This window comes from Pristis pectinata, chromosome 33 (genome assembly GCF_009764475.1).
Source record: "Pristis pectinata isolate sPriPec2 chromosome 33, sPriPec2.1.pri, whole genome shotgun sequence".
Lineage (NCBI taxonomy): Eukaryota > Metazoa > Chordata > Chondrichthyes > Rhinopristiformes > Pristidae > Pristis > Pristis pectinata.
Window position 1 is genome coordinate 5,842,382 of NC_067437.1, and position 26,499 is coordinate 5,868,880.

General features: G+C 43.7%; 1 protein-coding gene across 2 annotated transcripts in view; it reads right to left on the reverse strand.

Annotated features, from left to right (window-relative positions):
- Positions 1 to 4,978: 4,978 nt before the first annotated feature.
- The window catches only part of LOC127585490 (casein kinase I), a 50,122-nt gene continuing 28,601 nt past the window's right edge, over positions 4,979 to 26,499 (reverse strand). The window contains exons 5-11 of one of the 2 annotated variants that reach the window (XM_052042981.1): positions 24,029 to 24,257; positions 23,312 to 23,482; positions 21,329 to 21,477; positions 19,271 to 19,463; positions 13,757 to 13,896; positions 12,207 to 12,270; positions 4,979 to 9,192 (exon numbers count right to left, since the gene is read on the reverse strand). In XM_052042981.1, coding sequence (XP_051898941.1) covers positions 12,238 to 12,270; positions 13,757 to 13,896; positions 19,271 to 19,463; positions 21,329 to 21,477; positions 23,312 to 23,482; positions 24,029 to 24,257 — 915 coding nt within the window. In that variant the 3' untranslated portion in view covers positions 4,979 to 9,192; positions 12,207 to 12,237. The remainder of the gene's footprint in view (positions 9,193 to 12,206; positions 12,271 to 13,756; positions 13,897 to 19,270; positions 19,464 to 21,328; positions 21,478 to 23,311; positions 23,483 to 24,028; positions 24,258 to 26,499) is intronic. The other variant, XM_052042980.1, reaches the window with a different exon arrangement.

Here is a 26,499-nt window from a genome sequence, read left to right on the forward strand (position 1 = left end):
AAGGGCAGTTCAAGTTAACGTGAGAGGGCTCTGCCATCACAAGACCAAATGGAAGTCATCATCCTGAAGCATTGGTTCCGTTTCTCTCTCCACAGATGCTGCCTAACCTGCTGAGTATTTCCAATATCACGTTATTGTATTAGAGCAAACCTGGCTCTGTGCCGGTGTACATCCTGTCATTGTAGAGACACAGGAGACTGCAAATGCTGGAATCTGGAGCAATAAACCATCTGCTGGAGGACCTCAGCGGGTCAGGCAGCATCTGTGGGGAGGGGAAAGAGGGAAGAATTGTCGACGTTTCAGGTCAAAACCAACCCTTAATATCGACAATTCCTCCCCCAACACAGATACTGTTCGACCCGCTGAGTTCCTCCAGCAGATTGCTTATTGTAGCCTATTATTGATTAGGGGTCTACCAGTGGAATGGGGGTGGGGTTGGAAGAGGAGGCAGCTTTGCCCATTTTTTAATTCCCACCTCTGAAGTTTTACAAGCAGTCACATCCCAGACATGAAGGAGACATTTTGATGTTGGATCCTGCACTACTCTTAACCCCACACACACCCACGCCCCCAAGACCATTTACTAATCTGCTGGGCGGCAGCTCTGTGAGCACTAATGGAGACTCAACAGGTGTCCTTGATGAAGGGTCTCGGCCCAAAACGTCAACTGTTTATTTCCCTCCATAGATGCTGCCTGACCTGCTGAGGGCCTCCAGTGTTTTATATGTATTGCTCTATAAGCACTAACTTGTTTCGTTCATCTGTGGGCCTGAGCATTGGGAATTAGAGGCCACCAACTTCCCAGGTCAGTCTGATCCTGCTCCCATTTGATTGTCCAGCATACTAGTTTAGCATTAAGAGCAGTTGGGTGAAACAATATTTCTCCAATCAAACCCTGTACACGTGCCCTCTATAATCCAATGGGAAATGGCTTATCACCACCTTGGAAGATCATCCAACATTAGTACAGTTGAAATATTTGTCTTACTTATTGTTGAATCCCAACGTAGAGATTTTCAGTTCTTTCCCCAATACTTTACATTTATTTCATGTTACCTGAGAGTGCAATAAATTAGTATATTCCCTCCCTAAACTTCTCAGCCTCTCTCCTTAACACCAATTATTTCTCTCTCATCTGGTCTGAAGTCACCCCATGAGGTTTTCAGTCAAGTGTTGATGAAAGTGTCCTTTTGAATTCTCTTGGGATGTTTTCCTGATTAAAAATACAGGAACGTTGGTGGTGGTGTGGGCCACCTTTGGATTAACAGCCAGTCATCAAACAGCACAGAAGCAGGCCCTTCGACCAAGCTAACCTACTCCCATTTACCATCACTTGAACTGAAGTTCTAAACAATTGATCGAGAGTCACGAGTTCAATTCCCATCATGGAAACCGGAGAATTGAAATTCCAGTAATTCCCTAAATCTGAAATTTGAAGCTAATTTCAGTGACTGTGAAACTGCTGCATTATCGTAGAAACCCATCTGATTCACTGATGTGGTACAGTGAAAGAAATCTGCTGCACATACTCTGTCTCCAGCTCTGAACCCACCAACATGGTTCCTAAGTTCTGCTGGAAATGCTCAGCACAGCAGGCAGCATCTGTGGAGGGAGAATTGCAGTTAATGTTGCAGGTTGTGAAAATAAATCAAACTACCGAGGCTGAAATAAACAGGGAATGCCGGAAACATTCTGTAGGTCAAGCAGCAGAGGAGTTACTGAAAAGTGACTTGTTTTCTCTCTTGCACAGACCCGAAATGTCAATCGTTTCTCTCTCCACAGCTGCCACCCCACCCACATTTTCTGCTTTTATTAATGCTTTAGATCAACAATGTTTCATCAGGACTGGGGAAAGTTAGAGATAAACAAGTTAGTGAAGGGTTGGAGACCAGGAGATTGATTGACACAAGTGGTGGCAGTGGTGAAAATCAAAAGGTGCGTCTTGGAAAGGTACAAATAGGAGGGTGATATTTACCCACCTATTATATTGTTCTGGTTCCCACCCAACCACAGACCTCGCCCTTTGTTCTCTCTGCATCCTGAAATGTTTAACTTCAGTTCATCAACCCAAAACATTAAATGTTTTTCTCCACAGATACTGCCTGAACTGCTGAGTGTTGTCAGAATTATTTTTCGAGTTTACAGCATCTGCAGTGTTTCTCTTTCTGAAATTGGGCAAAAGGGAAGTCAGGAATTAACCAATCAAATGACTTTTCTTTCCCCCCCTCCACATTCCAATTGGCAAGATGGGTCCACTGCAAGGATGGACATGTCATGTGACCAGTGATGTGTGTGGAACAAGCTGAGGTGGAAGTTAGTGTTAAAATGTCCTGGACAACTTACAAATATGACTTTGTACATCACAGGATGTCATTTGGCCCAGGGATCTCCGCAGCAGATCACTCCATTATCTTATTTTCTGGTGCCCTTCCAACTTATTCTCTCCCACATAAAAGATGCAAGGTATCGGTGTCGTTGTGCAGGATGCTGGTGAGGCCACACTTGGAGTATTGTGTTCAGTTTTGGTCACCCTGCTATGGGAAAGATTATTAATTTAAACTGGAAAGAGTGCAGAAAAGATTTACAAGGATGTTGCCAGGACTTGAGGGACTGAGTTATAGGGAGAGGTTGGATAGGCTAGGGTTCCGGGACCATAAGAGACAGGTGATCTTATAGAGATGTTTAACATCATGAGGGGCATAGATGGGGTAGAAAACCTGAGTGCATTCACCCTATGGTTGGGGAATCAAGAACTATAAGGCATAGGTTTAAGGTGAAAGGGAAGAGATTTAAATAGGAACTTGAGGAGCAACATTTTAAAAAAAAAACTACACAAAGGGTGGAACGAGCTGCCAGAGGAAGTGGTTGAGGCAGGTACAATAACAACTTTTAAAAGACAGTTGGACAGGTACATGGATTGGAAAGGTTTAGAAGGTTATGGGCCAGATGGGACTAGCTTGGATGGGAAAGCTTGGTCAGCGTGGACCAATTGGGCCAAAGGGCCTGTTTCTGTGCTGTGTGACTCTATGAACTCTTTATCCACCAACTTCCCTTTCATTTGCCAATTATCTACACCAAGGGGCAATTTATAGTGGCAATTAACCTACCTGCTGCACCACTATGATGCACAACTACGGTTGAGGTCCCAGGTACTGCCCTTAATCTACTTGTTTTTAACTGAACAATTTACCTACAATTTCTTCAGGAGAGGCAAACACTTGACTGGCAGGCACATTACAACGTGCGATAAAAGTTACTTCAAGTGTCCCACCGGGGCTATTACAGAGATCAATGCTACATGTGAAGTGTGTTTCCTTACCAAAATGGAATACACACAGCATTTTTAGCATTGATCATTCTACATTGTGTTGAGTAGCAGCCAATTCATCAAACGTTCAACTCCAGGGAGTGGTAACTAGTCATGTTCAATCTCATTTCTCACATCAATCATGGGTTCTGCAATTTATGCTCCTCCAATATCATTGATGAATGGCTTGTCAACACAGCACAGAGCAAGAGTTGACCATTTGACTCCTTGAGCCTATTCCCCCATCCAGTAAGAAGTCAGAGCTCAGAATGAGGACCCCTTGCCCCAATTCCAAGAGCACCAGTTCAACTGAAGGCATTTGCCTCTTCATATTGCAGTGCTTTGTAATCAACTATTCCCCTGAAAATACACCACTTCTCTAGGAAGTCATGTTACCAGCAAATGAAAGACACCATTTAAATGGGTGAATATTGCATTGATACTGTGCTGTAAGCACTTCAATCTCATCTCTACTGAATACCGAAAGACCTGGATAGAGACGTGGAGAGGATGTTTCCATCAGTAGGAGAGTCTAGGATCTGAGGGCACAGCCTCAGAATAAAGGGACGTCCCTTTAGAACTGAGATGAGGAGGAATTTCTTCAGCCAGAAGGTGGTGAATTTGTGGAATTTGTTGCCAGAGGCCAGTGGAGGCCAAGTCATTGGGTGTATTTCAGGCAGATTGACAGGTTCTTGATTGGTAAAGGGGTTACAGGGAGAAGGGGGTTGAAAATAAAAAAATATCAGCCACGATTAAATGGCAGAGCAGATGGGCTGAATGGCCTAATTCTGCTCCTACATCTTATGGTCTTATGATTTCACAACAGTTCAGGAACAGGCCCTTCAGCTCACAATGCTGGTGCCGACCATGTCAATTTAAACTGCACATCTGCCTTCAGACAGGCATTTCCAAAATTTCAACCTAGGTCTCATTATAAGAATTCTCAGGTCAAACAGAAAAACCCGCCCTTCCTAAAAAAAAGTGACAATTCCCTCTCAAGACACTTAGATTAGCTTTTAGGTTGCTATTGATAACCATACAAACCAGCAAATATGCCAGCCTTCTCACATGATCCTTATTCATGTAAAAAACAATGAGCATTGCATCATCCAAATGCAGCTCGGGTGAACAGCAGGAGGCAGTGACAATCTGATCTAAAGTTGAGCTGACTTCCTCCAACAGCAATGTAGCTGATCTTACTTTCTCACCCCTGCAAGTTCTAGTTTTGTTGCAAAAACCCCATTCTGGTTCACTGGGGTCAAATAAAAAACAGAAAATGCTACAAACAGTTAATGTTTTAGGTCGAATCTCCTTCATCTCCCGAGTGGTGAAATCTTCAACCCAAAACATTAGTTTTGTTTCTTTATCCACAGATGCTGCCTGATCTGCGGAGTGTTTCTAACATTTTATTTCAGATTTCCAACATCAGCAGTTCCACCCCCCCCCCCCCCCCCCCCCCCCCCCCCATTTTGATCCAGGGAAGGAGATGCACTGTGCTTACCTGATCGACAAGTAGTTAACCTTTAACTGGTCCTTCAATCATTTCAGTAAGCAATGAAGGGCAGATAATAAATGCCAGCCTTGCCAATGATGCCCACATTGTGAACTAAAAGGTCACTGTGGCAGGGAATTCAAATGCTGTTCTGTTCAAACATAAAAACGCAGACTGAGAACTTTTCTCCTCTCCCTTTTATTTATAAGTTTTAAAATGTACACAAATAACAACCATATTAAATTGCATTGTAAATAATGTTAAATAGTAATCAGGAATAAAGAACTGTACATTAGACATCGAGACAGTAGGTCAGAGAGCACTTTCTTTTTTTAAAAAAAGGGGGTGGGGCGAGGGCAGTTCAAACCATCTTACATTTCAGCCAAGTTCACATTTTGATGTTTTCCCAAGACAGGACAGACTCAACCCCCACAGAAAAGCCAAGAAAATTTACTGCCAGTAACACAAATGGTCAAACTAACAAAGTTACAGGACATTTCCATTTGTTGCTTTATTGCAGGCATTACACCCAGAGCTTTACAAACCGGTACGCTCCCCTCGAACAGCAAAGTTATATCTGCATTACAGAGGAAGTATATTCCTCCATTTAAAATTGCAAACAGGAATTCTAGTCTTGCATGGCCCCTAGTGAGGCAGGCTGTGTCACTTTTTATAAATCAGATCAGGCAGGAACAATCACATGCTGCACACAGGCTAAAGTTTGGGGAGTGATTGCAAATGAACCAAGCTAGAAGTCTTGAAGCCACTAATCGTTAATTCCCTTAAAGCCTTGCCAATAGCCAAAATACATACACGTACACACACATTCAGAAGACAGTTTGCAATAAATACAATATACGACACAGATTTGTTTTGCCATTACTCCTCTTACTTGAACCGATACTGGCACCATGCCTGGTGCTAATCTTCAACAATGCAAAACAGTAAAACACAAGCTGCCTTGCGAAAACTGGATCCGGATTTCAATTCAACTTTGATCTTCATGATACTAGAGCACAGGACTGCTCTTCTCCCAAGGGCAAGCAGTTAATGTCTGGTGGCAATAGAACTTGGCAATGACAGCTCTGAGTTAATGCAAAGTTGTTTAATTTGGACCCTGATCGGTGTCAGATTTGAATTTGGATACAAGATTCAGTAAGAAAGTGTGGAAGGATAGTAAAAGCTTTAAAAGTTAAACAAAAACACACACTGGCCAGTCCACCAGTAGAACATCCCATGAACTCTGGCTGGAGTTAACACTGCTCCTTCAGTGAAGGGACAAAAATTCAGAAGAACAATGTACGAGAGACTGAATCTAGTTATGGTCCACCAACAGGTGAACTTATATGCAGGGATACTCCCCAGCCAACCACCCCCACTTTTTGCACAAATTAAAACTATGTTACACTGTTCAACATCAGTACTAAGAAGCAACAGCTTTCACTTTACAATCAAAAACTTGTTATTTACACAAATACAAAAAAAGTCTCAAAAAAGTTATGAAATACCAAATGTTAAAAAAAATACATGGGGAAATAACTTAACGTGTATTAAATACAAAACCAAAATATCCGAGGGGGCTGTTAGCATTGGTGCACAGTTAAATCTAAAATAAAAAGTGACATTCAAGTTTACAGTACAGAAGAAAATGCATTCTATATTTGAGAAGAGGAGGCCATTGGCTGCCAAATAGCAGGCAAGAATCTTTGAGAGAAATTTATGAGACTAATCTATTTTTCTGCTTTCACACTGCAAGCGTCAAACTTGCCCCCTCCCACTAAACTCGTCCAATTCTGCCTTCTTTTCCCTGAGCACCATTTGTGGATGCACCCCACCAATCAAATGCACACCCTAGACCCTGGTTTGGCAAAAGCCAAATAGCTTTGGTGTTGAGAAACTTGTGTGAGGTTGCAGAACGGGGGGGGTGGGGGGGGAAACAAAAAAAAACACCAACCTGTAAACAAAGATGCGATCCTATAATTTTTTTTTGCTTAGCGTAGATCGCTTTAAGAGGTGGTAGTGGTATAAAAAGAGGACCCTGCTAAATTTTGATGTAAATAGAAGACAAATAGGTCATTTGTTGCTCAACCCAAATGCAGGTACTTTTCATTTTAAGTGTTTGGATTGCACAGAGTCATGTTTTTATTTTGCTGCATTCAATTCAGTTGCCACCTCCTCTTTTGCTCTCCTGCAGATGAACCCAGAGCCTTGAAGTACATCTTTAAGGGAGGGGCTTCCACAGGCCTTGGTGACCAGAATTGGATGGAGTGCCTGAGTATTAGGGACGACAGCTCCACTCAGACAACACGACCCTCTGAGCTGTCAGAGTTTCCCGCTTCAGGTTTCTGGCTGCTGAATTCGCAAGAATTTCACAGAACACTTAGAAAACACGCGCACACAGTGGTTATTGACACATTTACACCTGGACTGGAAAATATTTAGTAAGTGACTACATTTTTTTAAAATTTCAGTGTGCTAAAAGCTGACCATTAAACAGTCAGAAGCAGGATGCATTCCTTTCCAATAAAATTTTATATCTTGTAGGCAAAGTCCCTCAGCTGCACTAACTACAAAAAAAAGAGGCTTAGTTTTGGGTATTTTGGCAAGTCGCCCCGTTCATTGCTGCACTACCCCTGCTGCCCAAGCCAGTCTTTATATTTACTGATTAGTACTATGCAGTTAACTGTTTAAAAAAAGGCAGAGTCAGTCATGTTTTCAAACCGTTAGTGTCTGTGGGAATGACTGTCAAAGCCGAGAAGCCATTTTAAGAAGGGAGTACTACTAACTATCCTTAAAAAAGGCATGAGATCCAGGAGTGAGCCATTTATATGGCAATTTGGCCACAAACACAGGAGTACCAAGTGAAATTTAAGCAGTTACAGCTCCACCAACAGATTCCCAGATGACATTTAGCACCGTGCAGCTAACTCCTTCCTTGCAGGTTGTTTGCCAAGAGGGACCCTTGTATGGACAATTGGTTTTGAATATATACTTGAGATCTACCCAATAATCTGCCATAGTTGCATTAAACCTAGGTTCACCAAATGGCAACGCAGACATGGTGTATGTGTTAGTGGAAAAAAAACATTTGAAGCCACGAACAAAGAACACCGCCTGGTTGGTTCTCTTTCTAAATACTGCTACACAATGAACAGTTTGGTCAAGCATCCTTAACCAATAAAGTCACCAATGGGGGGGAATAGGAGGTGTCTTAAAGGGGGAACATGGCACTGATGCTTTATATTTGGATTAGGAAACCTTATGTTCCTCACTCCTGAATTTTCTGATCCTTTCTCGAAGACAACAGAACACAATAAAAAAAAGATTTAAAAAATAAATACATACATTCTTCAGAAGTTAGCAGCCAATGCAGTTCCAAGTCACTGGTTTTGTCAACACACAAATACAAGATATAGTTGACACTGTAAAGGACAAGCGGTTCCGAACTGACAAACCCTCTTTAATGAGCGTTTGCTGGGCAAGGATTTTCTCCTCCCCTTTTTTTGCACCAGTAGTGCTGCTATTAAAAAATCATAACCGATTTTATATATACTTTTAAAAATATTAAGTCTTATCACCCTGGATACAGATTTTTTAAAAAAAAACTAACTTTCAATACTTACAAGGAGTGATACAGAGTGAATATTATTCAGAGAGAAGGTTCAGTCTGGGAAGAGGATCTAAAAGAAATGCCTTATATACAGGAACCTACAAATGTGACTTGAAAATGAAGGGGGCAATCCCAAATTCTACTTACACCATACCACGCGATGAAGTCTACTGCAGCCATCTATTGTATTGAATGCTAGGTTTATCTATTTAAACTCAGCTCCCGTGGGAATGCCCACATTTAAGAACCATAAGGACCGTACTTAGCATTGCAGAATCAGGACCGCTACATGTCAAAAAAGCTTTTTCAACTCGGTATTTAGATATTTCCTCTTCCTCTCACGTCCTATCTTTAAATGATGTCTTGGGAAGTCATCACACAGCCAGTAGACAGGTAGCGAAAGGTAGAGAAGGCAGGATAATGGTAACTGGCCACTGTTATAGGAGGGGCAAGCTTGAAGCCCTTGAAGACAGGAGGCCGAACTTCCTTTAGTAGGGGCGGAAGGGCCAGTCAAGGTGAAATACGGGGTTTTCTTCCAGGTAAAGAAAACTCCAAACAGACAGGGGCGGGGAAAAAAAAAGAATGTATATAATAAATCTGAGGTGACTGACAAGATCATTGCAAGTATGTTCAGACTGAAATAGGAGCCCACGTTCCCAATTCACACGCAAATAAAACAGTGGATCATTACGAGCCCTGTTCCAATGTCCTCCCTGAAAGCCTGTTCGCAGTGGTCAATGTTGGAAAAGTCGTCCCATCATTGGCAAAAGTCAGCGAAGGAATCTAGGGAGGGGAGAGCAGATCACGATTAGAGTCAGTAATACAGAACGGAAACGAGGCCCTTCGGCCCAGCTCATCCATGCCCAGCAAGGTGAGCATCTAAGAGAGTCCCATTTGCCCACGTTTGGCCCATACCCCTCTAAGCCTTTCCTATCCATGGACCTGTCCAAGTGTCCTTCATTGTTGTTACTGAACCTGCCTCAACCATTTTCTCTGGCAGCTTGTTCCATACATGTATCACCTTCTGAAGAAGTTGCCCCTCAGGTTCCTATTAAATCTCTCCCCTCTCACCTTAAGCCTATGCCCTCTAGTTTACGATTCCCTTTTCCTGGGAAAAAAGACTGGGTGCATTTATCCTATCCATGTCCCTCACGATTTTATACACCCAAGGTCACCTATGCTTCAAGGAATAAAGCCCTAAGCCTGCCCAACCTTTACGTATAACCAATGTCCTTCAGTCCTGGACACGTTCCCTCTCTCCCTACCCCACCATCTTCTTGCACTCCACTTATAAGCAAGAACCCTAATGGCTACGCCGTGATATATTGGAAATCTGGATCCAGTTTTGACCCAGGGACTCCCAACTGGGTTAGGTACACCAGCTGACAACTGGGAATGCATTCAGCCCATTGCTGTAGATCTCCTAATCACAATTTGAGCATCGACTGAACCAGTGCCCTTTGGTGAACCCTCAGATACTCAGTAGGTTCATCTCATTGGAGAGATACACAAGAGACCGCAGGTGCTGGAATCTGGAGCAACAAACGATGTGCTGGAGGAGCTCAGCGGGTCGAGCAGCATCTGTCCTCAAGAAATTATCAACATTTCGTGTCGAAACCCTGCATCAGGATCACAGATGCTGCATGACCCGCTGGGTTCCTCCAGCAGATTGTTAGTTCATCCAATCAGTGGAATCGGTGACCACAGTTGGATAATCTCTGCTGGATTATCCAAACCACAATCAGATCAGGGTGCCCATAAGTAGCCAGTGTGACTTTGAGGGTGGCGACATAGGAAACAGGTGAAAAATCACATTTCTGATCAAGACAAGAAAATCCTGTTAGAGCCATTGAGTTACACAGCACGGAAACAGATCCTCGGCCCAACATGTCCATGCCAACCAAGTTTACCCGAGCCAGTCCCATTTGCCTGCAGTGGGCCCATATTCCTCCCAAACCTTTCCTAGCCATGCACCTGTCCAATGGTCTTCTAGTTGGTGTTATTGTACCTGCCTCCACCACTTTCTCTGGCAGCTCGTTTCATATACGCACCACCCTCTACTTGAAAAAGTGGCCCCTCAGGCCCCCTTTATATCTTATCCCCTCTCACTTTAAACCAATGCCCTCCAGTTTTAGACTCCCCTACCCTGGGAAGAAGGCTGTTAGCCATGTCCCCCATGATTTTCGATACCTCTACAAGATCACCCCGCAGCCTCCTGAGCTCCAGGGAATAAAAGTCCCAGACGTGCCAGACACCACCTGAAAGCCATATTTCAGTTGCCACACCCAATATCACCCCCCACAAACTTCCCCATTTTGAACAAATCATTTCAGAGCTCTTGTACTGCACTTCCTGGCAAAGCAGTGGTATAGAAAATTGCAACTGGATTACAGGGAGTGTACAACCACCAACACAGATCTATCCATTTTAATCTCTACTAGTCTGTTGGCTAACCACGAAAATCAATTTCCATCTACACCACATCAAGGAAAAAAGGGGGAAGTTTCACAAGAATTTGGAGAGCGAGAGAACAAAAAAAATAACGGAACCAAGCTCAGCTTTTCCCCACTCAAGTACTCTATTCATGTCAAATCTCAGTGGTTACATACTCAACTCACACAGGATTTTTCGAAGACTTGGTACATGCTGCACATGTGCAAATGCAACTTGTGAAGCAGCTGTGCTCAGTATCTGGTTTCTGTCCTATATTGCAAGTTGCACACTGCAGGACGAAGTATCAAGTTAAACACTTGACAGTGCAGTAAATAATACATCAAATATTTGCAAAGTGGAGTCAATGCTGCTATTAACAGATACCCTACATTCCTCGGTTTAGGAACATTTTCTTCCCTGACACGCAGCCACAAATGCATGTTGCTCTCCAGCGTCCAATATGCATTTCTCTCTGGGTGTTGGTCACTAAAGGATCAAATCATTCCTTCCCCAAATTTCAGGATTTATTCTTCCTTCAATCTGTGTGGGGGGAAAAGGGTCAGCGGTCCAAGGAGACAGCCAACACATCGTTTGGAGTGATTGGAGATTGAGAATTTAAAAAGCACACTCAGCTCCTCCCAGTGCTGACCAACGAGCATCTGCTGCACCAGAGAAAAGACAAGTTCAAATAACAGTCACCAGTGCAGGGATGGGAAAACTAAACTCCAGCAAAATAGCACAGCCAGGAATCCACACCAGAGGCGAAAACCAACAACATTATGGTCTGTTACTTCAGCACCACATCAAGTGGCGTGCTTGTACCTTAAGTCAGTAGTTTGTCAAGCTAATAGCCAGTTCACTTTGGACAACAAACACAGTTTACTCCACATTGGAACAAAGTTTAACACACCACCACCCCCCCAATATAGACCAGTAGCAGCAAGAGAAGAATTGGTCATGAGCATATGCAAGGCACTGGAGAGATACAGGCACATGGCTATGTGCCAGGAGAGATGTCTGCACAAAGACATCCCAAAATCCTGAGTGTACAGCTTAGCAACAGCAGGATACACTATGCAGTGCATAAACATCCCAGTATTAGTTATACGGCAGTAAATCTAATTAGTAATGCACTGTGCAACCAACACCTCAGAATGTGCAGCTCCAGAAACTCACCATTCACCCCACTTTCTCCGTGTTTATAATACGCAGAAGCTTCTTCCACCCCAACTCATCTAGCTATTGACATACCCAACTTGTATTTGGTTATCTCAAAATGGTGTCGCTGCTTAGAAATTCACTGAAATGCCAAGAACTATGTTTGGGGCTACATTTATAGTGAAAGAGCTCCGAAAACCACTTACCAAATCTTACCTGCTGCTCTAAGGATGTTAGTCACTTTGCCAGATGTTCAAAGGGCATACTGGTCTACCAAAGAAATAATGACAAGATCATTATTGTCCCAGCGCAAGTTAAGAGAGCACAGCCATTCACAGAATTCAAACAAGTGATATCAATTCAGCTAAAATTGACACATTAGAACAGGGAGCCCAACCCTTCCCTAGCATCAGCAACCCCCACAACACAAAACAATAAATGATTGACACAAGGGCAGCATCTTGAACTTCTTGCAGACTGGTATTAGAGCCAGTCTGGGTTCCTCAGTTTGCCGAGTTGCTCCAAGTTGCCCCAATCCACGTGAAACTTCTCCAACCAAAGAATTCTGTTCTCCGCCCTTAAGTCCGTGATATTCAGTCTCCAATGGGCTCAAGACCAACTTCTGCAAAAAGTCAAATACTGGAACATGAAGAGAGGACAAGCGCTAAGTAACTGCCAATTACTGCCCAATAAACCTTGCTGTGAAGTATTGTGGACAATGGACAAGGAATGAATCAGGCTCAGTTGCAAAACATTCTTGTCAAGATACAAATGCTAGACAAAAACTAGGTGACAGAATAGTGCATTAACAGGTTGGTGCCAAAAAAAAAATGCTTCTTTTGCGGTGGTTGGAATTAGCAAAGAGGAGTTTGAGAGAAGAGAAGCTTTCCTGCATGAACAAACCAATCCTGTTTCATGAAACCAGTTTTGCCTTTGTTGCAACATTAACTATCACCACTAGAGGCTCTCAAAGAGCTGTGTGGCTAGCAGGCTGGAGAACTCACATGCCATATTATCTATGCACACAAATTTGAACCTTCTACCCTACTCATCTGACAGAGGGAAATGTTGTATCAACAGAATCAGAGGAGGTCTAAAGAGAAAATAGTACACCCAGTTCTTGAATAGGTTTTAGCTTTATACTGGTGACTCCTTCAGTCAAATAGCTCACTAGTCTTGGTCTATGCTTATACCACCAATGACACTGCAACTCAAAGACTGTGTGCGTACTCGTGACAGCATAGTGTGCAGTTACACAAGCACACAGGATCCTACATGGGTGCTCAACTCACTCCAAAAAAAGGGGATAAACCAATTCAAAGGGAACCACTCTCACATGGGTCTGGAGACAGGCAGAATGCCAATTAGTTACTGACAGCAAGGGAATATTAGTGAAGCATCTGGGGCATTAGGTCAATTCAGCCATTTGTAGTCATTAAAGCAGGAGATGTTATGAATAAATTCACATAGAAACTGATCAGAGTCCGAACGTCACTGTGGCATTCACACTTGTCTATCTGACTATTAAGTAACCCAGCCTCTCATCTGGGATTAAAGATGCTTCAGTGATGTGGCCACTAACTGCAAAGCTCCCATGTAATCCTCAGTCTCAAAACAAACCCAGTGGCAAAGTACCAGGAGGGAGGGAAAGGCTAGGTGGCAACGCTCTCCCTCCCAGCCTTGCCACCCAGTCAGAAGCAGAAAGCTGCAGGAGGTCTGGGAAATTGTGAACAGCTGAGGGAAGTGAAGTGCATACCTGTGATGCAGAAATGCGTGACGCATCTTGCCGCGCCGTAAGATCAGAGGACGAAACGTTGGCAGGAGCGCCTCTGTGCAGCCTCATGCTGACTTTGCGCTCTCGCTCTGCTCGAGAGATGGGCCTTGGTGAGGTATTTGCTGCAACGACAAGAGGCCTTTTTGTTAAACTGCATTCTCCACATACCTTTATACTGATAATGAGCAGACTGCAGGGCCGTCCTTCCTTGTTGCTGGGCACACGTTATAGTCTCTACAAAACCATTTTATAATTGCGTACATGCCTAGGAAGGTTTCCAAACCAAAGAAATGCCGAACGTGTGGACTCTCCACAAGCAAGGTCTCATTTGAGAGAGACGAGACGGCAGATGCTGGAAATTGGAGCAACACACAAAACGTCGGAGGAACTCAGCAGGTCAGGCAGCATCTGTTGAGAGTTGAACGTTCTTGGGTCAATTTAACACTACAAAGCTTTTCCTTGCCCCAATTCTCCTGAAAGTTGCATTCTGCTGAGCTGCCATGTCACAAGCACACAACCCCTCCAAAGGGCTGTGTTCTTTTAAGTGGGATCATCAACAGTGGAATTGGCTACAGCTCATTTCACATGGCGGGAGCATTATGTGATAGCCTTTCCCCTCCAAGGTGCTGGAACACGTCAATGATAGTGCCGCAAAGTGACACTTGCCAATAAATCTGCTCAGTCTGGGTTTCACCAGGATCACCAGGTTCAGATCCTATCTTGGCCAAACATGACCCAAAGTAGAATTCCAGGCAAGACAATACATTTAACATCAGGGCAGTATTCTACTATTTACGAGTATGTGCCAGGGCTCAAGGACAGAGTTATAGGGAGAGGTTGGGCAGGCTAGGACTGGACTATTCTTGACGCGTAGGGGATCTTAGAGGGTGTACAAGATCATGAGGGACATAGGATGAAAGCACAAAGTTTTTTTTTCTCAGAGATGGGAATCAAAACCAGAGATCATAGGTTTAAGGAGGAGAGCAACAAAGATTAAAAAGGGACCCCCTGGGGCAACTTCTTCACGCAGAGGGTTGTACGTATACGAGATGGGCTGCCACAGTAAGTGGTTGAGGGCAGGTACAATAACAACATTGAACACGACACTTGGACAGGTACATGGATAGGAAAGGTTTAGAGCGATACACAGGCAAATAGGACTAACTAAGATGGGCACCTTGGTCGTGCACTGGCGAGTTGGGCCCAAGGGTCCGTTACCTTGCAGTACGACTCCACAAGTGTAGCATCACGGCACCCTACTAAAATTGTCAATAGGCGTGGACAGGAAAAGTGCTGATATCTGGAGTCACATTCTGACGCTTGAAGATCAATCACCAAGCCCCATGACATCATTGCAGGAGTTCCTCAGGTTAATGTCCTAGGTCCAACTATCTTCAGTTGCTTCATCAAGGACCTTCCTTCCATGAAAGGGGCTGATCAGAAATAGGGATATTTACTGATGACCGTGCAACATTTAATTCCATTCGCAACACATCAGCAAAGGAGCCAGACCTAGGTAACATTCAGGCACGAAGCAAAAAAAAAACTGCTGGAGGAACTCGGTGGACCAGGAAGGATCTGTGGGAAGAAGGAATTGTTGACATTTCAGGTCGAGACCCTGCATCAGGACCGAGAGTGGAAGGAAGACAGCCAGTACAAGGAGGCAGGGAACGGGTGGGACAGGGGCCAGTAGGTGATAGGTGGATCAAAGAGGGGTGAAGGATGATGGGCAGATGGCCCCCACAGATGCTGCTCGACCTGCCGAGTTCCTCCAGTTTGTTTTTTCGCTCCAGATTCCAGCATCTGCAGTCCCCTGTACCAACATTCAGGCGTGGGCTGATAAGTGGCAACATTCATGCCAGATGTGCGAGACACATCTATCACTGACAAGAGGGAGGGTCTAACCACCTGCCCTTGATAGTCAGTGGTATTACCATTGCCAAGCTTTCCACCACTAACATCTTGGGGGGAGGCAAGGGGAAAGTAGGGGTGCCATTGAGCATAAACACAAGCAGACCAGCCCCAACAATCTGACGGCTTCAAGAGCAGGTCAGAAGCAGAGTATCCAGCTGTGAGTGACCCACCTCCTGACATGCAAACTCCTTTCACCATCTCCTAGATGGAAGTCAGGAGGGTGACCAAATGCTCTTCCACTTACCTGGATGAGTGCGACTCCTACAAGAAGAGCTCAGCACCATCTAGGATAATGGTTGATTGTTACCCCATCCATCAACCCAAACACTCTCACTCCCCACCACCCCTGCAGTGTAAACCAGCTACACAATGTACTGCAGTTAACTTGAAATTGGTCTGACTGCACTTCCAAAACCCAAGGTCTCCACACCCTAAGGCAGAAGGAACATGAGAACACTACCTGCAGGTCTCTCTTCAAGACTTGCACTATCCCAACTTGGAAATGTCTCACAGTTCCTTCATCACTAACGAGCCCAAATCCTGGTACTCTGTACCTAACAAAGCTGGGATCTTAACCAGAAAAACTGCAACTGTTAGGATGGAAGTTGACCACTGCCTTTAAGGAAGTTAGGAGTGAGCAGCAAGCATTGTACATGCCAGCAACACCCACATCCTGAAACACAAAACACCTCAGTTATATAACACCAACAATGCAAAATAAAAATTCAGATGAGTGTCATCAAACAATGACACTGAATCATGTGAAGAAATACCTAGTGGAGGTGATCAAAAGGCTTGGTCAAATGAGGTACCCTGAGAAGGAACTCATTTGCTTGTTCCTTTGCTGCTGAAACCACACGGTCACCAAAAGATGAAAATTTGTGGATCTAGAGGGTTGAAGATTTACAGGAATGGCAGAGATTACAGGTTAGAGGAATAAAGATGGTAGCATAAATATTTAAGCAATTTGAAATTAAGACTGTATTCCAAAATTCCCAGTGCTTCAACTCAGAGACAAGTGGGGTCACCGAGGGATGGGGCGGTGGATGAGAACTGGGAACACTGGAAGCAGAGTTTATGATGATTAGGTTACATATGGAGGAGGACCAGGATAGAAGTGGATCGTTCAAGGATAAAGGACTTCACCAAATGACCCGATTCAAGGTACTCTGTACATAGGCAAAAAAAAAATCAGCAAAGGAATCAGCAACACATTTCGCCCCTGCTCGTTTCAGGAGAACTAAGAGAAGCTTGAGCAAGTCCACCGCTGTACTGATCAGAATAGTTCATGCAAGCTCAGAGCAGAAGGAGGAACCAGAGAGCGAGATAAGAACCAGAGAGCGAGATAAGAACCAGAGAGCGAGAGAAGAACCAAACCAGAATGCCAGAGGTCAGTTACACAAAGTTGAGCCTTCAGTGGTCAGAAGCCAGATCTACTTCTTTTGCCAGGGAGAATAGATAAAATTATACAAATTTACTCTAGTACCAATCGTAAAAGTTCATTGCTGGAATAATCACTCTTGGCAAATTTCCAGCAATGCTATGAACCCGAAGGGCAGAGTGGATGCCTGAAACACACAACTATTTCATCTGCACAGCAGCACCAATTACAAAATACTTTTGGTGACGTTTGGCAGAGAGAAGAGCAAACTAATTTGTTACATGTTTCAGATCCTCAGGACATCAGATCATCCAAAGGATGTGGGACATTTTGTAGTGATATCAACTGGTGTAGTGCAGGCAAACAGCAGCTGATTTACATGAAGCAAGGATTTAAATAACAAAACAAAACAAATGCTGTTCTTTCTTGGCGATTCACCCTTGGTATTAAAAGCCAATGCTGGTTATGGAAAGAGTGGCCTTGGTTTCTGAAGAATCTGCCTTCCTCTTGCTTGATCAGCAGGACTATTCAATACCATACCAAAGTGTTAGCTTCCACAGGTAGTTCTGTTATAATGCACATTTCAATAATGCAAATTGGTTATAATGTGATTGACGGATTAGGGAACACTACTTGCATTACACGGGCCACATTGGTGCAATTGAGAAAACCAGTTTAAATCTGTGCTTCAAAGGCAACTGCAGCCTGCTCTGCTATAATGCGACTTTATGACTCAAGGTTTCTTAGGAATGTAACTATCGCATTAAAGCAGAACTACTCAAACAGAAACAATTGGGTTAAAGAACCCAACATCTGATGCCAGGAGTTCGGAATTAAGTTACTGAACACCTTCAATTTTCAGTTACGGAAAAAGACAACATGGATTTTTTAAAAATTATTACACATGGGCAGATCTCACCTGACACAATAATTTTTGAAGAGGTAGTTCAAGTAGAGAACAGGAGATTGTTTAAGTTAATTATGTGAACTGGGAAAAAAAACTGAGCCACATCTGAGAGTCCCTCCACCTATCCTAGGTTATTTCCAATGGTTGGGAAACAATGACTAGGAAGGAACAAACAAGATGCTGGAGGAACTCAGCAGGCCAGACAGCATCTGTGGAGGGAAATGGACAGTCGACCTTTGGGTCGAGACTCTTTACCTGGACTGAGAGGGGAAATAGTCAGTATAAAGAGGTGAGAAGGGGTGGAGCATGAGCTGGCAGGTGATAGGTGGATCCAGGTGAGGAGGGGTGATAGGCAGATGGAGGAGCTAAGGATGGGAATAGCGACAGAGGCTGGGAGGTGAGAGGAGGCAACAAAGGGCTGCAGATGGTGGAATCTGAGAGGAAAGGAAGGTGGAGGGCAGATGGGAACAGGGAGGGCAGAGGAGTCATTGAATCACAAATGTTATAGAACAGGAAGCTATTCAGTTCACCAAGTTGGTAGCAAGCTTAGGTAAGAACAATCCAGCTAGTCCCTTCCAGGACTTCCCACACAGCCCTAAAAACTTTTCAGATACTTATCCAGCTCCCTTTCGATCACTACAAGGAGACAAAAGATTCTGTAGATGCTGGAATTTGGAAAACCATAGACAAAAGGCTGGAGGAATTCAGCAGGTCAGGCAGCATCTATGGAGGGAAATGCACAGTTGACGTTTTGGGTCTAGACCCTTCATCAAAACTGTTCTGATGAAGGGTCTCAATCCAAAAAGGTCAACTGTGCATTCCCCTCCATAGCTGCTGCCTGACCTGCTGAGTTCCTCCTGCATTTTGTGTGTGTTGATCACTCCAAGGAATCTGCCACAACAGTACATTCCATATAATCCAAGAATCAGAGTCAGGGCTTGAACCAGCATGGTTAAGAAACATTTCCACTTGATAAGAAAAGTTTGGAACTCTTCCAGGAACAGTTACGGATACCTAACCAATTGTTAACTTTGAAGCCAAGATCAACAAGACTGTTAATCCAAAAAGTATTAAAGGAACATGGGTAAAAAGGTGTGTGCATAGAATGAGGACAAGGATCAGCCATAATTTCACCAAGTGGCAGAACAGGGTTGACGGGCTAAGACTGGACCTTGAACCAATGATCTGTGGAGACATTGCTGTGGTGTGCTCAGAGGCAAATGAAGGAAACTGATTTGGGGCTTGAATAGCCAAAGCAGGGAATAAAGTGCTACAACTGGGGGAAGATACTGACCAGACTGCTGGGCACGAGTGGCCTGTGAAGGGAGCATTGCATCCTGTCCGTTCCGTAACCGGTTGCCAACGGCGCCGGCTCCTGTTCCCGGTGGAAGGGCTCGCGTTGCCGAACTGCGCGTCTGCACCACGCGCTCTTCCCGCTCGTGGTCTCTGCGTTCACGCTCACTTTCCTCTGGGGTACGACCTGCACCCTGGAAATAGGAAAAGACCATCGGTACCCCTTGAATGAAAATGCAATTTATTGGGTGTGGGTAGAGAGAGAAAACAGGAGCAGGACAGTCAGCTCTTTGGGCCTCAGACATTCAACATGATCACCCAGTTCCATACTCTGTCCCACCTCCCCCCTATCCAGTCATCATTTAGCATCAATATACATCTACCGCTTCTTTGAATACATTTCATGATTTGGCCACTACCACTTTGTGGTTGAGAATTCCACAGCTTCAACACTCTGGGTGATGACATTTCTCCTGGATTTTAGTTCTCAACGGCATCTCCCATATCCTGAAGCTGTGACCTCTGCTTCTAGACTCTCCAGCCATTGGCAACATCCTCCAAGTCAAATCTCGCTGGAAGAACTGCATTAGGACAGCTCCTATCATTCTTCAGTGAAGATGGGCCTAATTGACCCAATTTCTCCTCATCTATCAATCCTACCACCAGTTAAATAGACCTTGGTTACACTCTTTCCAAGCACATTTCTCCTCAGAGGAATTCAAAACTGCACACAGAACACCAGATGGGGTCTCACCAAGGCCCTGTACAAATGTAACAAGACATCTTTGCCCCTGTACTCAAACCCTCTTGAAATAAACATACCATTTGTTTCCCCCAACTCCTTGCTGCATCTCAACACTTGCTTTCAGTGATGGGGACACACAAGTTTCATTTCACCTTCCTTTTGCCCTGGACAACCTCATTTCAGATATTCACTCCTTTGGCTGTTTCAACTGATCTTAAATAATTGAGATAGGGGAAATCCAATTTCATCCTTCAGGCTCAGATCTTTTTGGATCTCAGCTGACAGGCTTCAAAGTTGAAGATGGGATTTTAATACTTAATCATCAAGGAAGTCCCAACTCACAATAAGTGCATACACACATAAACTCAACTTTTGTTATAAAGTAGTAAAACCTTGGTTTTATTTATGATGCTTTTCATGACCTTGGGTTGTGAAGCACTCTACTGCACCATCAAATGACACAGATCAATATCACTGCATCGTTGTTTGAGACACCATTCTTTAAAAAGAAAGAAAAATAACCCTACCGTTGGTCAATGGATAAAGATTGGTCACAACCCTGAAGGAACAAGCCTGTGCCTCAGACTGAGCCCCTGTCTAATGTCTCACCTTGATAAATGGCACTGCAGACAGCAGCATATCCTCACTACTGCAGTGGAGCACCAGGATGGATTTTATGCTTCACAACCTGGAGTGGCCTTTGAACTAACAAGCAGGTTGAGGCAAGTTTACCGTCATTGTGCCAAGCACCAAGATTTCTGACAAGCACAGTATGCAGCAAGCATGTTCTGCTTTGGCATTACTGTACAAGGGGTAGGCCAACTAGCTCCTTACACGAGTACCATCAGTAAACTCAATACCCGACCCCTTGATTTTGGTAGAGCATCCAAAAATCTATCCATCTTGGTCTTAAATATACCTGGCAGCTGAACATTCACAACCTTCAGCCTTCATGGATCTGCACTCCAAGGGAAAAGATCCATCATATCTGACGCAAGTGACCATACACCCTTGTTTAAGATCTCCAGCAGAGCAAACCTTCTCGTGTCATATACCTGGTCAGTTCCTCAGTATATTGGAATGCACAAGGAGATCAGCCTTTATGCTCCTCGACTCCAGAGGACATTGGTCACTTACTTAAGCCTTTTTATAGAACAGCCCTGACATCCATCTGTCAAATCCATGCTGCATGCAAAATACTGAAGGGTCTTCAAAAAGCTGCAACACTATGCGACTGTCTTAAAATGTTTTAAATATAACATCCGAAGACCACTCCCACACCCAAGTTTACATGCTTAATATGCCTGCACTTACAAACTTCAGCATGTTCCAATCAAAGACGTAGTCATACGAGAAGCCCTGTCGGTGGAAAAGGTTCCTGAAAAGCTGGCGCAGGTACGAATAATCAGGCTTGTCATCAAAACGCAAGGAGCGACAGAAGTTCAGGTAGGTAGAAAACTCAGCTAAGGGGGGAGGGAAAATAAAAAGATTAGGATCACAGAAATACTGAAACAAGACTGATTAGCCAAGAAACACTGAGTCGACCAAAGGTCAGTGGCAGACACCACAAGAGGGTTGTTAAGTCACAAGCAGTGACATTTAGTCTGGAGAAAAAAGGTGATTCACACAGAGCTTTCAAGATTCCCCCCGACCTCACTCTCTGCTGTACAACCATTTATTTCAACTGTAAAAGGCAAGCAATGCTTTACAGGAGTGAAAGCAGAAGTCCCATGGGACAGACCCAGGGAAAGTGAGCAGCAAGATGTGGTTAAATCAAGCTGAATTTGGGCTGGTTGAATTGAAACCAAAAGGGAGTGGGTTTGAAGAGAAAACAAAAATGCAAGAACAGCAAAGAAAAAAAAAAGGAGCCTTCATAAACAGTAATGGAGATCTTAATAATCCTGTAGATTTTTTTTGTTGTTTTAAGGTTTTCACCCTATTCTGAAGTACAACAAAAAGGAGAGGCTGATGAAAAGGTTATTTCGGGCATTTCACCAGATTCAAGTCCACCAGTCAACATGCAAGAGGTTAAGTTCACCTGCAGGCACTGCAGACAGCATTTACTAGGAAACGAACCCTGGCATTACCAAGGAAAACCGAAGCATGTTTAAACACTGCAGGGAAGGGCAATTCAGAAACTTCTTCAAATGCAGAGCTTACAAACGCAGATGATAGTTGACTGAGCAAATACCGATGAAAAATTTTAACAGGAGGAAACATCTGCACTCCACAGAACATTTAGGTTATATCAACAGTAGGCCAATGCATCAAGATGGGCAAAACCAGTGGAGACTTTACCAAAGCTCTTAAAGTAATGGGATATCTAATATGGAAGTACAAAAAACTGTACAAGACATAGTACACATGCAAGGGGCTTCATTTCAACCTAGAAACAGCTCTGCCATATTAATGTTCTTAACAAGGGATTTGTATTACAAAACAAGTTTTGGTTTGCAGTCTCAGTAATATCTTGCCACCATCGTGTTCATCAATGCTATGATAGGTTAGATGTGACACCAACTTTCCTGAGTGTGGGTTGAACTCAATTAACAAGCTGTTAATGTGCACCCATCTGTTAAAGAATTCAGCAGGACATACAAAAACTTGGACTGGCTTACCTCTGGGGGTAATAGCAAGATAGAACAACTCAATTCTGTGACACGAGCCATGGACTTGGGGGTACAGGACCCCGCAGCATGGTGTGCTAGTTCAACATGGCATATATTCATAACTTGTGTATGCCTCTGTAATTTCAAAACAAGTACGTGCATATTACACGGTGTTGTGGCAAGCTACAGGAGGTTAAAAAGTCTATTCCTGTACGTGTTGAGTTTGATAGCATGTGCATATGCACTGCAGTCTGTAACACTTTATCCTGCACTGTTATTGTTTACCCTTGTACTACCTCAATGCACTTATAGTGAAATGATCTGTATGGATGGCATGCAAAATGTTTTTCACTGTACCTCAGTACATGACAATAAAAAACCTATTTACCAAAATGAGAATTCCTATTGGCACAAAAGGGTGTACAGGAGGAAGTGTTGGCGTTTCTGCTTCTGTTCAGACAGTAAAACTGCTGCAGAACATGAAGTGGTGGCTGAGTGTAGTTTCAATGTCATACATTACTGCCCCACCTATCCAACCTTAGATGCAAAGCAAGCAAATGGACTCCACACATTGTGGGATTAGCAAAAAGAGTACTCAACCTAGAGGGGCACAAAATAGGATTTTAAACAAATTGCCCAAGTATGAAACAACATTCACTATAAGATACCAGAAACGGGGGGCACTCACACGGATAGCTCTTGCACAATACTTCGATTGGAGTTGACATCTTTTTCTCACTGATGCGCTCGTACTTCTGCCGTTTTGTGGCCGCTTTCAGTCCCTGCCATGGCAACGAGCCCAAGTTAAAATACATCAGGACGTAACCCAGTGACTCCAGGTCATCACGGCGACTTTGTTCTGTGGAGATTTTTTTTTCATTTAAAAAGTCAGGAGCTAAGATTTATTTAAGAGAGTTACTAGCAATGGCATTAAGGGATTCTCTAAATTCACTAACCCAAATGTTTTCCCCAAGTTTCTCTTAATTTCCCTCAAAAACATTGCTTCAGAATTCTGTGCTTGTAGCACAGAACTTTAGCACAATACTCATGTCCAATAGTTAAGGTGGTCTGCTTCTTGCCAACGTCGATCATGGACTCCTTCCCCCTCCGTGCCTATATCTCTCACACAAGCTCCCTCCCCAATCATTGAAGATACGATTCTCTACCATTAATGTAGATACAAGAGACTGCAGATGCTGGAATCTGGAGCAAAATTAAACACAAACTGCTGGAGGAATGGTGCAGGGTCTCAACCCAGAATAATGACAATTCCTCCCCCACCCCACAGTTGATGCTCGACCCACTGAGTTCCTCCAGCGGTTTGTCTTTTGCCCAATGTTATTGCCAGAAACTGCAAACCCACTTTGTGTAGATACCACAATGTTTAGAGTCACTGTTTACTTACCGATGCCCAGATGGGTGTTGATGGAAGCGTACCGTGCCGTGCCTGTCAGGTTCTTGTTTTCCCGATATGGGATGTGCTGGTGAGTCCGTGCATCGCGGTACTTCTTGGCCAGGCCAAAGTCGATGATATAAACCAGGTTACCCTTCTTGCCCAAGCCCATGAGGAAGTTGTCTGGTTTAACATCACGGTGGATGAAGTTTTTGGAATGAATGTACTCAATTCGACTGATCTGGAGAGAGGGGAGAGTGAAGAACAAGGAATCATGCATCAGGGATTCATTAACTGCTTCTGAATATTAGACAGTCACCAGATCTAATTTGTTACTCTCAGCAGATGCCGTTTTAAAAAGAAAGTCATTACAGATACTCTTTTAATTTACCAACAGTCTATTTACGGATTTCATTATCCATCAACTCTTTAAGAATATTCCTTGATTTATCAATCTATTTTTTCACTACAGCACATGCATGCTACTTACTCTCTGCCTATAGAAAAACAGTGTACCAAAACAATGGTGCATTTTACCCAGCCTTGTATTTACAAAAATTGTTCAGAAATGAGTCTGAGTAGTACAGCAAAGATACAGGCCCTTCGGCTCAACCAGTCCATACCGACCATAGTGCCCACCCAGCTAGTCCCAATTTCTTGCATTCAGCCCATATCCCTTTAAGCCCCTCCCCTCCATGTACTTATCAAAGTACTTCTTAAATGACACTATTGTACCTGCCTCTACCACTCCCTCCGGCAGCTTGTTCCACATAATCACCATCCTGTGTATGAAAATGTTGCCCCTCAGTTCCCTTTTAAATCTTTCACCTCTCACCCCAAGTCTATGCCCCCCGTCCACCTTATCCATGCCTCATAATTTTAAACGTTTCTACAATGTTGCCCTTTATTCTCCTAAGTTCCAACAAATAAAGACCTAGCCTGGCCAACCTCTCCCCGCAGCTCAGGCCCTCTATTCCTGGCAACATCCTCGTAAATCTTTTCACACACTCTTTCCAGTTTAATCACATCTTTTCTATATAGGGCAACCAAAACTGTACACAGTACTCCAAGTGTGGCTTCACCAATGACTTATACAACTGCAACATAATGTCCCAACTCAATGCTCTGACTGATGAAGGCCAACGTGCTAAATGCCTTTTTCACCACTCTGTCTACCTGTGATGCCACCTTCACCGAACTATGCACTTGTACTCCTGGGTTCCTCCATTCCATTACACTCCCGAGTGCCCAACCATTCATAGAACAAGTCCTACACTGGTTTGCTTTTCAAAATGCATCACCTCACACTTATCTGTACTGAAATCCATTTGCCACTCATCGGCCCACTTCCCTAACTGATCAAGATGCTCCTGTAATCTACAATAACCTTCTGCACTAATCAACAACCCCTCCTAATTTTGTGCCAGCTGCAAACTTACTGATCAAGCCTTGTGCACTTGCACCCAAATTACTTATATAAATAACAAATAACAAGGGTCCAAACACCAACCCCCCCCGTAGCACACCACTAGTCACCAGCCTCCGTTCTGAGAAACATCTTCAACCACTACCCTCTGCTTCCTACCTCCGAGCCAATTGAAGTGAATTCTAGGAATGCAACAATTCCAAAGGAGACAATTGTTTTTTTTTTCCAGATTTTCTGCATCTACAGTATTTGAAATGACTGTGATTCACCTTTTCCACATTTACACACAGACTGATCTTTTATTCTCTGCTGTGTCCCATTGATGCCTTCTTTCACCATCATCCTTAAATTTTGTCCATCTTCCACTATCACAGACAATTTTTCTCCTTCCTCAAACTTAAGCATTTTTCTCCCAAATGCTGCCTAACCTGATGAGTACTTCCAACAATTACTTTCATTTCAGATCACCATGATTATTTTGTTTTTTTGTTGTTTTAACATAGAACATTACAGCACAGTACAGGCCCTTCGGCCCACAATGTTGTGCCAACATTTTATCCTGCTCTGAGATCTATCTAACCCTTCTCTCCCACGTAGCCCTCCATTTCTCTATCATTCATGTGTCTATCTAAGAGTCTCTTAAATGTCCCTAATGTATCTGCCCCCACAACCTCTGCAGGCAGTGCGTTCCATGCACCCACCACTCTGTGTAAAAAAAACTTACCCCTGACATCCCCCTGATAGCTTCCTCCAATCACCTTAAAATTGTCCCCTCGTGTTAGCCATTGTTGCACTGGGTAAAAGTCTCTGACTACCCATTATTTCTGATATGCCATACTGCACGTTTTCAGGAACTGACACTACCACACTTCCTCACTGGTTAGGGTTAGGCCCTGTGAATTCTACGCATCAGGTTTCCAAACAGTTTCTTGTTTATAATACTACTTTGATTTTTGCTGGGCCAATGAAAGGAGGTGGAAGCTGCCTAGTACACCAAGAACACTGTAATTTACAGTAATTTGTCTTTGGACTGTACTGCTGCTGCAAAACAACAAAT